Below are 14,189 nucleotides of genomic sequence, written 5' to 3' on the forward strand. Positions count from 1 at the left end.
ACAAAAGCATATGTTTTACACAGCCTATAAAGACTAATTAATGAGGAAACCTGTCAGCGAGCACCGCATACTTCCCAAATCAATTCCAAAGAGGATTCACAAATCACAGAGGCTAAAAGGTCTATAATCAGAAAAGAATGACTGAAAGACTATATAATCACTTTCATCTAAGTGCTTAGTTAAGTGCTGGGCACTACCGATAAGCTTTTTTTTTTTCTTTTTCTTTTTAAGATTTTATTTATTTATTTGACAGAGAGAGATCACAAGTAGGCAGAGAGGCAGGCAGAGAAAGAGAGAGGGGACAGCAGGCTCCGAGCTGAGCAGAAAGCCTGGTGTGGGACTCGATCCCAGGACCATGAGATCATGACCTGAGCCAAAGGTAGAGGCTTAACCCACTGAGCCACCCAGGCACCTATGGGTTAAGCTTTTTACATGGACTTTCATTTCATCCTTTCCACATCTTACGAGGTCGATTCTACTATATCTCCATTTTTACCCATGAGAAACTGAGGAAACCAAGGTCTGGTGGTCAAGAACCTTGCCTAAGGTCCTAGAACTAACAGGAATGCACTAAAACAACAGTGGGCAGGAAAAAAAAATTATTGGAAATTTTTTCCCTTTGTGCTTGTATGTATTTTCTAATTGTCTAAGAGGAACACAATCTACACATCAAGCAGGAAGAACAGTCACTAAGTTAACAGGCTGAAATGAGTTTGAAACCAAGATAGTGATGATTTCTGGGGAGGGAAAGTAAGGAGACAGGATGGGGAAGGGTACACGGAACCTTCAATAATGCAGTTGTTCTGTGTGTTAATATTGTTTGTCTGTATGTATACGATGCTTTAATTCTTAACCTGAATGATGGGCACACAGCCCCCTTTTGCTATTCTTTATTAAATTTTTGTACTAATTCAACAAGTATTTACTGTGTACCTAGTACATATCAGATATTATGCTAGGGAAAAGCAGTGAATAAAACAGTAAAATCCCTGCCTTCATGGGGCTTAAATAGCTTACATTCTAGTAGGGATAGAAACAAATAGATAAAATGCATAATGTTAGTGAAAAATACTACAGAAAAAAATTAAGCAGTGACAGAGGACTGGGAGTGCGGGAGGTGACACATCCCAAGTAGACCTGATGGCAGTGATGTCTAAAATATGTATGCATTTTATCTATAGGATCAGTGTTACCTATTCTATCCATGTGAACGGACTTTGTCTAACAACTTTTATGGCTGAAATGTTCTAAAAAAAATTTTTTTTTAAAGATTTTATGTATTTATTTGACAGAGAGAAATCACAAGTAGATGGAGAGGCAGGCAGAGAGAAAGAGGGAAGCAGGCTCCCTGCTGAGCAGAGAGCCCGATGCGGGACTCGATCCCAGGACCCTGAGATCATGACCTGAGCCGAAGGCAGCGGCTTAACCCACTGAGCCACCCAGGCGCCCCTGTTCTAAAAATTTTAAAAAAGGAATAGCAAAAAAGATCAGATCAGGGTTGAAGGTGACTGAATCTACTGGCCGGTGGCAGAAAGACTGCACATCTGCCCGGGGAATCTTGCTTCCTTATTCTTTTCTTTAAATGCCACTGCAGCACCCAGTAATTCTCAGGGACATGAACTGCAGTCCTAGCGGGGCTTTAGGGAATTGAATCTGCACCAAAATGTACTGTGAGAAGCAGCTCTGGGGAGGTGCCCTTCTTGGAAACATGCTTGTAACACACTGTCACACTGCTTTTGCCACCTGACTGGAAAAGTCAAATCCAGTCAGTTATCAGCACTAAATACTCTATCTCCCGGTGGGAGAGAAAGAGAAGGTGATGGCAGAAATGATTATGTTGAAAGATGAGTATTCTCTAAAAGCGAAATGTGAGGAGGACTGATGTAGAATGTGCGTTTTTCATATGTAGCCAAGTAGGAGATGAGGAGACAGAATGAGGTGGGAGGAGGAGGGAGGGGTGATGGAGGGGTTATTTACCTGCAGTTTATCCTCATGGTTTGTATGAGTGTTAGAGAGATGCCTGAATTCCTGTGTCAGGCGGAAACAGTGCTTTACATGTTCTGGAGATACAAAATCTTCTGCTACTTTTATGCAACTGTATAGATTGTGTACCTGGGAAGGGAAAAGTACAGAGGGAGAAGAGCCACAGTCAGCAACACCTGGAAAACATCTATGATATGGTTTAAAAAACAAACAAAAAAAACCCCCAAACTTGAGAAATACTTCCAATATTTCATTTTCATAAAAACAAGTGCAGAAAAATTGCGAGTATAAATTTATATATGAAAGTGTTGGTAATTGTACAGAAAAGGATCTGGAGAAATACACACTGAACTGTTAACCACCGGCTACCTCTGGAGAAGGCAGGATGAAGGGACCGAATAGGGGTATGGCACAGGGAGGTGAGCTGCGACTTTCACTTTTTAAAAAATGGTCTCCCTTCTTCAAAAAATTTTTTAAATGTGCATTTAAAATTACACAGAAGGAAACTAAAAAGCAAAAAATAAACAGCAGTTTAAGAACAGTCAGTCCTTCAGTGGGGAGGGGGTAGGAGGATGGGATAGCGAGATGACGGGTATTAAGGAGGGCATGTATTGTGATGAGCACTGGATGTTATACGCAACTAATGAATTGCTGAACTCTATATATAAAAACTGATGATGTACTATATGGTGGCTAACTGAACATAATGAAAAAAAAATAAAAATAAAAAAAAGAACAGCCAGTCCAATCCAGCCACTTATACCTCTTTCTAGATTACTAAGAAAATCAGAAATACAGAAGCCCATGGAACCAAGTGGAACCCACCTGGTGTGGGGCTCCAGCAGGTATGAAGACAGCATCTCCCAGGAACTGAACAATGGCCCAGCCTTGCACACCATACTCTTCATAGAGTCGCTTACGGAGGGTCTGGTCCAGGTACCAACTTTGGTCATGAATTGGGTCGTGATCAGGGGGATTCTCTTGGCCTTGCTCTTCTCCAACCTGAAGCCATAACCAAGCCCACAGATGGAAAAATCAATACATAAATATTGCCAACAGCATAAATGCCGCTTATAGAGGCAATGTCCCTAGTGGGCCAAATCTGCTTTGTTCTCTTCAGCATCCTCCAGGTGTGGATTCACACCATCAAGGATTTTTTTTTTTTTTTTAAGATTTTATTTATTTATTTGAGAGACAGTGAGAGAGAGCATGAGCGAGGAGAAGATCAGAGGGAGAAGCAGACTCCCCATGGAGCTGGGAGCCCAATGCGGGACTCGATCCCCGGACCCCGGGATCATGACCTGAGCCGAAGGCAGTCGTCCAACCAACTGAGCCACCCAGGCGTCCCGGGAATTTTTTTTTTTAAAGAGGATTTTTTTTTAAAAGAGTTTATTTATTTATTTGAGAGAGAGAGAGAGAGAAAGTGAGAGAGAGGGGAGAAGTCAGAGGGAGAAACAGACTCCCCAGAGAGCTGTAACCCTGATGCGGGACTCGATCCTGGAACTCCGGGATCATGACTTGAGCCAAAGGCTTAACCAACTGAGCCACCCAGGCACCGCACCTTCAGGGAATTCTGACAAAAGGTACAGGTCTTTAAAGCCAAGAGACTGCACAGGAGAAACCCAAAGCAGGCTTTGTCAGCAGCATCCCAGAACCTTAATCTGGGAGCTGGGAGCCAACTCAGGGGCATACCTTTCGGAGCAATTCCCGGATCTTTTCTGCATCCTTGGCTGCATAGATATGCCACAAAGCACCAGGCTTCTCCTTTCCATCATGAATTCTCTGCTTTGTCACCTCATCAGCATCCCCCTCATCAATGGTCTTGAGTACCTCTGAAAACAGAAAAAATTACTTTTCAGTGTAACAAGCTATTTCAGTACCTGAGTCAAGTGAAATATCCAACTCAAAGAAGTTTAATCTCTACAATTCTCAATCTCTCTGGAGTAATATAAAGTAGAATCAAAGAATCAAAACTCAAATTTGTCTAACCTTCCTATACACAGGAAGAAAAACCCTAATCTTCTTTACTGAAGAGAAACTCAGCATTTTGGAGGGTAGAGTTTTCTTTTAAAACTATTTCCTGCTCAAACTGTGTAGCCACATCTTATGTTCAAATTGCAGGTCATTTCCCACTCTAAGTAGACAGACTCCATACACTTCCTCAAGACCTCTTCAAACTCAAGGGTTCTATGGATTTAAAGCCATGAAATGTAAAGCATCTCTGACAAGTTAAGAGGGTCAGCTTCTAATGCTTGTCTACTTTAATCCCTTAAAGGACAATAGCGTGGAAAGATCTGCAGGTGTGTAGCATTAAAAGCAAAATTGTGGCAGCAAATGTACCATAATGATGACAATGATAATCCCTGAACCATGAGACTCTGAGTTAACTTTTCTTTAAAATTTTCTGCTTTCTAAAATGTCCATAATTAACACATATTAAGTTTACACTGAGATGGAGGGAGTGCAAATGCAGCAAAATATCACTGTGATGCTTTGATTCTGTGCCAGTGAGCTGGCCTTATCATCTGTCACCTCACAGGTGATCTGGCTGATGGACCAAGTGAGCCAGGTGATCCTTCCTCCTTCCTTCATCTTTCTGATGCTATACACTTAGTGGAAAAGGGAGCATTCCCATAAAGATGACCGGTCAAAGATACACAAATACCTCTCCTCTCTCCTAGAACCTCCTTTCATCTAGCAACATCCACTGGGTGCCTACTATGCATCAAGTCTTGAAGAGAGTTAAGAAGAAACCACTGGCTCTAAGTGAGGAGGAAGACTCCGATTTTACTCCTGAGGCCAAGCCTCACCATCCTGAAGTATGGCTTCTAGAAATCATACCTTCATCATGGGCACCCTCCCCGATGGGGATCCCAACATACACCATCACATTAACTGCATCAGACACATCTAAATGAAGGTTTGTTGTGCCAACTCTTCTATCTTCCGCAGTTATCAAGCCTGAGAGAAAAGGAGGATATGAAGGGTGAAAGGGCAATATTGTGAAAAATCCACAGAGACCCTGCAAGTGCAAACATACTCAAAGATGTTCTTAAATGGGTAACAGTGGGAGAGTGAAGTCTATCTATATATTAAGAAATCATTCTTTTCATCTCTTTTTTAGTGTTTTAAGATTGATTTCTAGCTCGGATGACACTATCATTAAATTTGGGCACTGAACTGATTCACCCCCCACAACAATCTCTCCTTAAAAAGCAAAACTGATATGGGCATTACTGACATTCAGTAGAAGTTTGGCTTTCACAGTGATTTATGGTCCTACTCTGACTCCACAAAGAGCAGGCTGGGTAGCATGGTACTCAGATCTCTTCACTGTTTTGTTTTTTTTTTTTAAATCAAGACTCTTAAAAACTAAGAATCATGTCTTCTTACACCGAATATTTGATAGGAAACTTTCCAATTATTGGAGATAGACAAGTTATAGATGTGACATAAATCAATATGACAAATTCATATTGACAAATCAATATGACAATATGACAAAAGATGTGGCATGTGACTCCTGATCTCAGGGTTTTAAGGTTAGCCCCATGACAGGTGTAAAGATTACCTTAAAGTAAAGAAATCTTTAAAATAAACAAACAGTAAGTAAAATCTTAGAGAAAAGAAAAGAAAAGAAAAAGGGGCGCCTGGGTGGCTCAGTCAGTTGTCTGCCTTCAGCTCGGGTCATGATCCCATGATCATGTGGGATGAAGCCCCACACTGGACTCCCTGCTCAGCAAGGAGCTGGCTTCTCCCTCTCCTCCCTACTTGTGCTCTTGCTGACTCTCTCTCGCTCAAATAAATAAATCTTAAAAATAAGTAAAAAATAAAATTAAAAAAAAGAAAGAAAAGGAAAGGAAAGAAAAGAGAGAAGAACCTGGGTGGCTCAGTTGGTCAAGCATCTGCCTTTAGCTCAGGTCACAATCTCAGGATCCTGGGATTGAGCCCCAAGTCAGGCTCCCAGCTCAGTGGGGAATCTGCTTCTCCCTCTCCCTCTGCCTCCTCCCCTCCCACGCCCCCGATCATGCTCTATCTCTGTCTCTCTCAAACAAATAAACTCATAAAACAAACAAGCAACAAATAGGGGTTCCCAGGTGGCACAGTCAGCTATATGTCCAACTCTTGGATTCAGCTTAGGTCATAATCTCAGGGTTGTGAGATCCAGCCTGGGTCAGGTTCCATGCTCAGAACGGATTCTGCTTGAGATTCTTTCCCCTTCCCTCCCCTTCCCCTCTGCACCTTGCCCTGCTCATATACTCTCTAAAATCAATCAATCAATCTTCTTAAAAATAAATAAATAAATAAATAAATTAAAAAAGAAAGGAAAAAAAAAAAAAAACAGCGCGCGCGCACACACACGGTCGCCTGGATGGCTTAGTTGGTTAAACAACAGACTCCTGATTTTGGCTCAGGTCATGATCTCAGGGGCATGAAATCAAGCCCTGCGACAGACTCAATGCTGGGCATGGAACCTGCTTAAGATTCTCTCTCTTTCCCTTTCCCTTTGCCCCTCCCCCTCTAAAACAAAACAAAACAATACAAAGAAAACCCCAAATCATCCTGGACATTGTTAACTTTTCTATCATTTTTTTTTTTCCTGTCACTTTGCCCTCCATTAGCTCTACAAATGACCCTGCCTAAATATCTCCCTCTATAGGTGAAACGGGGAATGGCAGTGTCCAAAAAGGGCAATAGGGCTTCTCCCTCATACCGTAGGCATTGTACATCTTGGGGCCCAGATCCGGCCTTACAAAGTAGCTGGGTAGCCTAGAGGCCAGATTGAGCCTGCCATCTCGTTTGGTATACTCTGGCAAGGGAAGGTTCTCCATTAGATCTTCAAACCTACAAAAGATCAGGAAAGATGACTTAACTTGTTACGGGGGAAAAAAGCACAAAGTCCCCTTTCCTATAATTACTTTGAGATGCTCCAGGAAGGCCCGTGTCTCAAGATGACTCACTGTGGTCTACTAACCTTGTTGGCATCATGTCCCGAAAATCTTCCCCAGGAGGCCAGTCCTTGAGTTTAAGCACCATTGGCTGCCCATCTTCTGATCTTAATCGCTCTGGAAGACAGAAAGCACTCCCATAATCTGCTAGTTTGGCTGCTGCCTGATTTTTTCAGTGACCAAAAGTTTGAACTTCAATTTTCAGACTTGTAACCTGTCATAACGGACTATGTGGGCTTTGTTTTCCTCACCTACTGCTTTAGTACAGGCTATATTTTTTTCCATCTCACAGGGATTCCACCCTATTCCTCAGTGAAGTGCTCCACACAGCCCAAGGGAACATGGGCTTATGCCCAGGTGTGCTCTGGGAGCCATGTGATTGCCATGAGAGCTCCCTGGTTGGCACCAGGACAGAATGTATGTTCTACCAACACCCCCCCCCCCACCACTGCCACATGCCAAGAAGATTTATTTTGAGTCCAGGGGTAGTGATGGGTGTAGAGATGCTCAGTCAGCCATTACCAAAGCTACTTACTGCATATAATCTCGAAGCCATCCCAGAAATCCCGAACTTTCACATCAGAAATTATAGCACAGTTCCTGCAGTTCACCAAGTCCACATCCTGGTCCCCAAATTCCTGGCTAAAGGCTTCTGGCTTCCAGAGTTCAGACTTGAGCTTTTTATGTACCCCTGAAACCAGCACTGGCTGTGGAAACAAAAATATCCCAATCAGAACCATTTAGGAATACCTTTAGCTCAGGGCTAAGGGACAGAATAAGAGGTTTCTTGGGACAATGTAGTCTTCTTTACCATGATTTACTGTTCTTTCCCAGTTTCAGAATCTTAAGATTTGAACACGGCAGTTGCAGGAAATGGAGACTACTTCTACTCTATCATTATTCTTGATTCTCACCCTGGGAGGCAGGCCACAGAAATCACTTCTGTTGCTCTGGTATCTACCACTATGCTGGGGTAAGAGAACAAAAAGCTGAAAAATCCACCTTTGAGAATACTTCCTCACATCTAGAATGAAAAACTATCCAGACAATTCCATAACCTCCCCCTTTCTCAAGCACCTGCTGAAGTATAAAAATTAGTGTTATCACTAATTTGTGTGGCCTTGAAATATTTACCTAGAAAAGTACCACTCACTTCCACCCACCTTTGCCTTACCCCTATGTCACACTTAAGGATTTTCCTCTAGAGTTGTCATTAATGGCAGTCGCCACTTCACAGAAATTTCAACTGCCCTTTTAAGAACACAGAGCTACATAATATATCGAATTATAGAAATATAAGGAAACACGATATATATTTAGGAATCTTCTGATTTTTTTTAAATCCAAGATAACCTGAAGTAGCAAGGCTGTCTGAAACGAACTTACTATGTCTTACTCTCCCTGGCAAAAAGGATCCCAGACAGAATTGAAAATGCCCTGGCAGCTATGGTGGATAAGCAACCGGCCTGGCTAACTGCTTATTTCTTACTTACCTGGCCTTGCTTCCAACACTCCCGGAAGATCTTCCAATTATTTTTGTTGCTGGGGTCATGAAGACACAGAAGTCTGCCATCACAGAGCCAGGAGTGAGAGGTATGGGGGTCCAGCACATTTAACCCCATCACCATCTCCTTCACTTCCTTTTGGGTATCAGTCAAGTTACAGGCCCGCTTTGCAGCATCTGAGGTTTTCTTATTTTCTACCACCGAGGCAATGATGTGGTCAAGGAAGTTGGGTAGGCTGGCCTTGTTCTTCACTCCCTGCCACACACAATTCCATTGGGTAAGTCTGACTGAGGTGCCATGAGAAGAGCATTCATAAAACTGTCTCCCAGTTGTCTTCACAAGAAGGAGTTCTGATTTACCTCATTAAGTTTCACAAAACTTACTGAAACGCCTTTTGTAATTGAAGGGCGGGGTCTGTTAAGTCAAGATCTTAAATCTTCCTGTCCTTCAGATCACGCTTTACGTTTATAAAAGTACAAAAAGATCCCCTCTGCCTCAGGAGACTGGAGATCTAAGAAATATCTCTGGCATCCAGCCTGGTATTAAGGATTTGCATGGAGACCACAGGGATCACAAAATTCTGTAGCTGAGTGGAAAAGATCATTGACTTTGAAGGTTATAAATGTTTTTTCTCGCTAGTATGCCCAAGGGATACAATACTTCAGTTAAGTAATAAAGTGACTTATCAAGGCAGTGCTTTTTTTTTTTTTAAAAGACTTTATTTATTTATTTGACAGACAGAGATAACAAGTAGGCAGAGAGATGACAGAGGGAAGCAGGCTCCCTGCCGAGTAAAGAGCCCAATATGGGGCTTGATCCCAGAACTCTGGGAGTCATGACCTGAACTGAAGGCAGAGGCTTCCACTGAGCCACCCAGGTGCCCCAAGGCAGTGCTTTTTTTAACCAGGGAGTATACCCCAATAGAGGGGTAAACCAAAGTATTCAATTGGAAACGTATATTTTGAAAGAAGTCTCCTAATCCCAATTCTGCCCCCACTTCTCACCACAGTGAGAATTTCTCACATGCTTCAGGTGATGGGAAAGCTCAGGTTCAGAAATCAAGGTGACAACTTAGAGGGCTTTTTTTTTTTTTTTTTAAATTTTATTTATTTATTTGACAGAGAGACAGAGATCACAAGCAGGCAGAGAGGCAGGGGAAGAGAAGGGGGAAGCAGGCTCCCTGCTAAGCAGGAAGCCTGATACGGGGCTTGATCCCAGAACCCCGAGATCATGACTTGAGCTGAAGGTAGAGGCTTAATCCACTCAGCCACCAAGGCGCCCCTCTCAGAGGGCTTTTGTACACCTGATATTCCTATGCCTGAAATATCACTAATCATTATCTGTACAGAGTACATGTAATCATGTAACTTCCTGGGAAAACTAAAAAAGGAAAAGGAGAACTGACAGAGCATGTACAAATAAAACAGAGCTAAAAGTGACTTTTTAAAAATTCATGAATCTAAAAGAGAAACAAATATTCACCTCATACAGGGCTCAACAACCCACAATTCATTGAATTTCAGCCATTAATCACAAAAAAGAATGACAAGCATGTTTATGTACTTGCTTGAAATGATCTCAAAGATAATACAGACTGAAAGCAGAAGAGCAAGGTGTAGAACATGTATGTAAAAACAGGGAGAAGAAACTATATATATATATATATAGAGAGAGAGAGAGAGAAAGAGAGAGAGAGAGTAAAGCCCCTGAAACGATGATGACTGACCTCCAGAAAGGAAAACAGGTGGTGGGGAGACAATGACAGGAAGGAGACTTCTCACTCTATCTTTTAAATTTTCTATCTTGTGAATTCCTTCATTCAGTAAATGCTAACAAACACCTACTATGTATCAAACTCTAGCATTAGTGATTTAAAAGTAAATAGAACAGCTAAAAATTCATTAAGGAAAGGTAAGACAGAAAAGAAATTAAACACGGTAGTGAATGCTATGGAATCAAATTCAGGGAGAACAGTTATGGAGGATGGGAGTGTGACGGACTTTAGAAAGGGCGATTTATTTATTTATTTATTTATTTATTTTCAAAAGAATTTATTTATTTATTTGACAGAGAGAGAACACAAGTAGGCAGTGAGGCAGGCGGAGAGAGAGAGGAGGAAGCAGACTCCCCGCCGAGCAGAGAGCCCGATGCAGGACTCGATCCCAGGACCCTGGGATCATGACCTGAGCCGAAGTCAGTGGCCTAACCCACCGAGCCACCCAGGCACCCAGAAAGGGTGATTTAAAGGGGTGCGTCTGGGTGGTGCAGTCAGTTAAAAAGGGTGATTTAAGAAGAAGGCTTACAGGATGTGACATTTCAGGAGGGAGGAGACAAAAGTGATGAAGCAAGTCTGTGGTTACATGGGAAAGTTCATTCCAGGTGGAAGGACAAATGCAAAGGCTCTGAAGAAGGAGCCTGCCTTGTTACGTTCAAAGAATATGAAGGTGGGTGTAGTCAAGAGCAGCTTGCACAAGGAGAGTGATAGGTGAAGTCAGAGAAGTGTAGGCAAGACGCACAGACAGGGATGGAGTCTTATCATCCACAGAAAGAACTCTGCTTATACTAGGAGTATAGCCCCTAAAGGAGTTTAGGCAGAAGTGACATAAATCATGGCTAGGAGATCACTTATATTTTAAAAGAATCACTCTAGTTGCTGTGTTGACAACAGACTATATAGAGTGGAAAGGGAAGAAATAAAGGGGACCTGTAAGGAGTTTACTCCAAATACACAGGAAAGAGAGGATGCTGGCTCAGACCAGATAGGAAATGGGGGAGCCAGTGAGAAATGAGTGGACTCTGAATACATTTTAAAGATCAAACTGGGAGGCACCTAGGTGGCTCAGTGGATTAAAGCCTCTGCCTTCAGCTCAGGTCATGATCTTGGGGTCCTGGGATCGAGTCCTGCATTGGGCTCTCTGCTCAGCGGGGGAGCCTGCTTCCTCCTCTCTCTCTGCTTGCCTCTCTGCCTACTTGTGGTCTCTGTCAAATAAATAAATCTTAAAAAAAAAAAAAGATCAAACTTAAAGATGTGCTGGCAGATTAGATATGAAATGTGAGAGATGGGAGTCCTGAATGACTCCAAGATTTTAGCCAAGCAATGGAAGAATGCAAATGCCCATTACCAAGAGAGGAAACTAAGGGAGAAGCAGGCTTACGGGCAGAAGATGAGGCAGGAATGTGGTCTTACATGTGTTACATGGTTACATGGTTTGAGGTGTCTATTAGATATCCAAGAGAAGATAACATGGATATACTGCCTAGGTTAAAAAAAAATAATAATGCCCATTATTGTCAAGAAAATAGTAATTTCTGCTGAGTGAAAATTTCAATGTCTTAATTTTACTGACTTCTTGACAGGGCAAAAAATTTTCATGATTTAAAGGGATCTCAAACATTCCCCAAACTCAAATGTAAAGAAAGATCTTGTTAACTGGACACACAATGTAGAGAATACAAGTGACCCAAACATACTCTAACCCAGTTATCAGATCTCTAATGGCTCTTCACTGGAAAAGGCTAGAGTTGTAGAAAGGATACTTACTGCTGAGGATGTAGAGAAGACGGGGGGGAAGGGTATGCCTGTGTCCAAGGGGGTTTGAGGAAGCTTTCCAGGACCGGAGTGAAGGAGGTCTCGAAGGCTAGAGCCTTCGGTTTTGTTGTTGGAGGCAGTGGGACCCAGTAACAGACTGTTGAAAAGCTTTGGAGTCAACGGAGAGACCTTTGCAGTGGAGTTGAACGAGTCCAGCCCAAAGGGTGAATGAGACTCTTTACTGAGCACCGACCTCAGGGACCCTGCTTCTGTAAGGACATAACCGGGAACAGTATTAGGCATCATAAGGAACATCCAACAGGCAACTGACTCCTAAAAATCAGCCAAGTGGGAAGGAGCAGATTTTCCCCACTCCTGCCCCCCAAACTACATATAGTTTCATATGGACCAAGCCTGACCAGGTATGACTAGAGCAGGATCATGGCCAAGGAGAAGCTCTCCTACTACTTTCTTCCTTTCCCCGATCTGAATTTCAAACTTCTTCTTGTTCCCATCCATCTTTCATCTCCCTTACTTGCTAAGACAGTGTCTTTACAAGGGGGTCTTCAGAAGACCTGTAGGGGAATCACCTGGAGTGATCACGAGAAATGGAGATTCTTGATAGTTCTTTAAGAGGTTGTCACTTAATAGTTCTGGTGAGGCATAGGAATCCGCATTTTTAACAATTCCCCAGGTGACTTTGTGCCCACTGAAAACCTGGCTGCATAACAGAACCACATGGAAGCTTATTAAAACTCTATGATTAATTCTGACTAAAGAGGTCTGGGGTAAAGCCCAGGCATGTGCTTTTTTAAAAAAGCTCCACTTCTAGAAAGAAAATGAAGGAGATTCCCTTATTTTATGTGAAAGAGAAAGCAAGCAGCATGCTTTATAAATGTGGATGGTAATGTGTGAGTGTGAAGAATCCCTGAATAACTCAAGTGTTCCACCCGCAGGCAGGGCAAAGGCTTGTGTTTATCTTACCTTTTGTTTCCTCTTTAGCCTTCTGAGTTGCTAAATCTGCCAACCAGTGCAGGGCAGAAGAGGGGGGAGCCGTGTCGGGGCAAGGGGGCCTGATGGCTTTTAGCTCACTATTGCTATTTGAAGCTGAACTCTCTGCTTTCAGAGAGTCCTCAGATCTGATATCAGTGCTGTCGGCTTTCGGAACATGGTCGGTCTCTGACGTTACTGCTGCCGTTCCTCCTCCGCCTGAGAAGGTGGTTTCACTTCCAGAAGAGGCACTAGGGTTTATGCTAGGAAGCTAAAGCATAGAAGGCCAACATGGTTAGAGTGCTGTCCTTGCACAGGAAAAAACAAAAAACAAAAAACACAGTAAGGGCTGCTGACACTGAAAAAGTCTGGGAAAACAATGTGAAACTGTCCCATAAACTGCTATTTCATTCATTCATTAATTTACCATACATTTAAGGAGTTCTGCAATGTGTCAGAAACTTGGTTCTGTGGAAAGAACAGTTGAATGTAACAAATATTTTAATAGAAATTAAGCTCATTAAGCTGTTCTGAGGATTAAATGAGATAGTATACGCAAAGAGTTTGGTATAGTGTTTGGCACACATAAATAATCCATAAATGTTTATTGTTCTATTACTGAATTTTCCAGATGATTAGCCTTAATTCCTGCGGCTCCTCCTGACCATGTGTTGGTTGTGTTCTTGGAAAGCAGGTAGGGGTATGGGTGTGGGTGTGCATATGTGTTTTAAAAACAGCCTCTTGTTCAAAACAGTTACCATCAAACCGGAATGACCTCCACCTCTGACAGAGCAATGAGCAAACCACTGCCTCTCTGGAGGCCTGGCATTGTTTTCAGGGTAGAATGATCCCAGCTCAGCAGGCCAGTCTTCACATTTCTGTCCTCAGTACCTAACATGACAAGGACAGGGACCATGCACACAGATAGGACTGCCTTCCTAGTAACATTTTCTATACTTCTCACCTATATAAGGACTCTAAAGTGTAAATCTTGACAAGATGCAGAGAATTTCTTTGTGCTATTTATCAACCCAGCCTGAAATGGTTTTAAAATGACTGAAGAGAAACTCATACCAGGCAGAGGGAATCAAATCCCTGAGTAACATTTTTGGGGCTCTCTCTAGAAACACTTCTCCATCCCCTAATTCCTCAGGTATCCTACAGTAGCCTAGGACAACACAGGTGAAAATGGGGGCACTTCCCAGTACTAAGAGGTGAAGTTTCTCTCACTTA

At 42.5% G+C, this 14,189-nt stretch overlaps 1 protein-coding gene across 2 annotated transcripts in view; it reads right to left on the minus strand.

Annotated features, from left to right (window-relative positions):
- The window catches only part of KDM3B (lysine demethylase 3B), a 69,826-nt gene that overhangs the window by 1,708 nt on the left and 53,929 nt on the right, over positions 1-14,189 (minus strand). The window contains exons 14-23 of one of the 2 annotated variants that reach the window (XM_044226687.1): positions 12,951-13,227; positions 11,979-12,235; positions 8,426-8,692; positions 7,468-7,639; positions 6,959-7,049; positions 6,698-6,828; positions 4,825-4,944; positions 3,676-3,815; positions 2,809-2,985; positions 1,978-2,112 (exon numbers count right to left, since the gene is read on the minus strand). In XM_044226687.1, the coding sequence (XP_044082622.1) occupies positions 1,978-2,112; positions 2,809-2,985; positions 3,676-3,815; positions 4,825-4,944; positions 6,698-6,828; positions 6,959-7,049; positions 7,468-7,639; positions 8,426-8,692; positions 11,979-12,235; positions 12,951-13,227 (1,767 nt within the window). The remainder of the gene's footprint in view (positions 1-1,977; positions 2,113-2,808; positions 2,986-3,675; positions 3,816-4,824; positions 4,945-6,697; positions 6,829-6,958; positions 7,050-7,467; positions 7,640-8,425; positions 8,693-11,978; positions 12,236-12,950; positions 13,228-14,189) is intronic. The other variant, XM_044226694.1, reaches the window with a different exon arrangement.

Source organism: Neovison vison, chromosome 1 (assembly GCF_020171115.1).
Source record: "Neovison vison isolate M4711 chromosome 1, ASM_NN_V1, whole genome shotgun sequence".
NCBI classification, from domain to species: Eukaryota; Metazoa; Chordata; class Mammalia; order Carnivora; family Mustelidae; genus Neogale; species Neogale vison.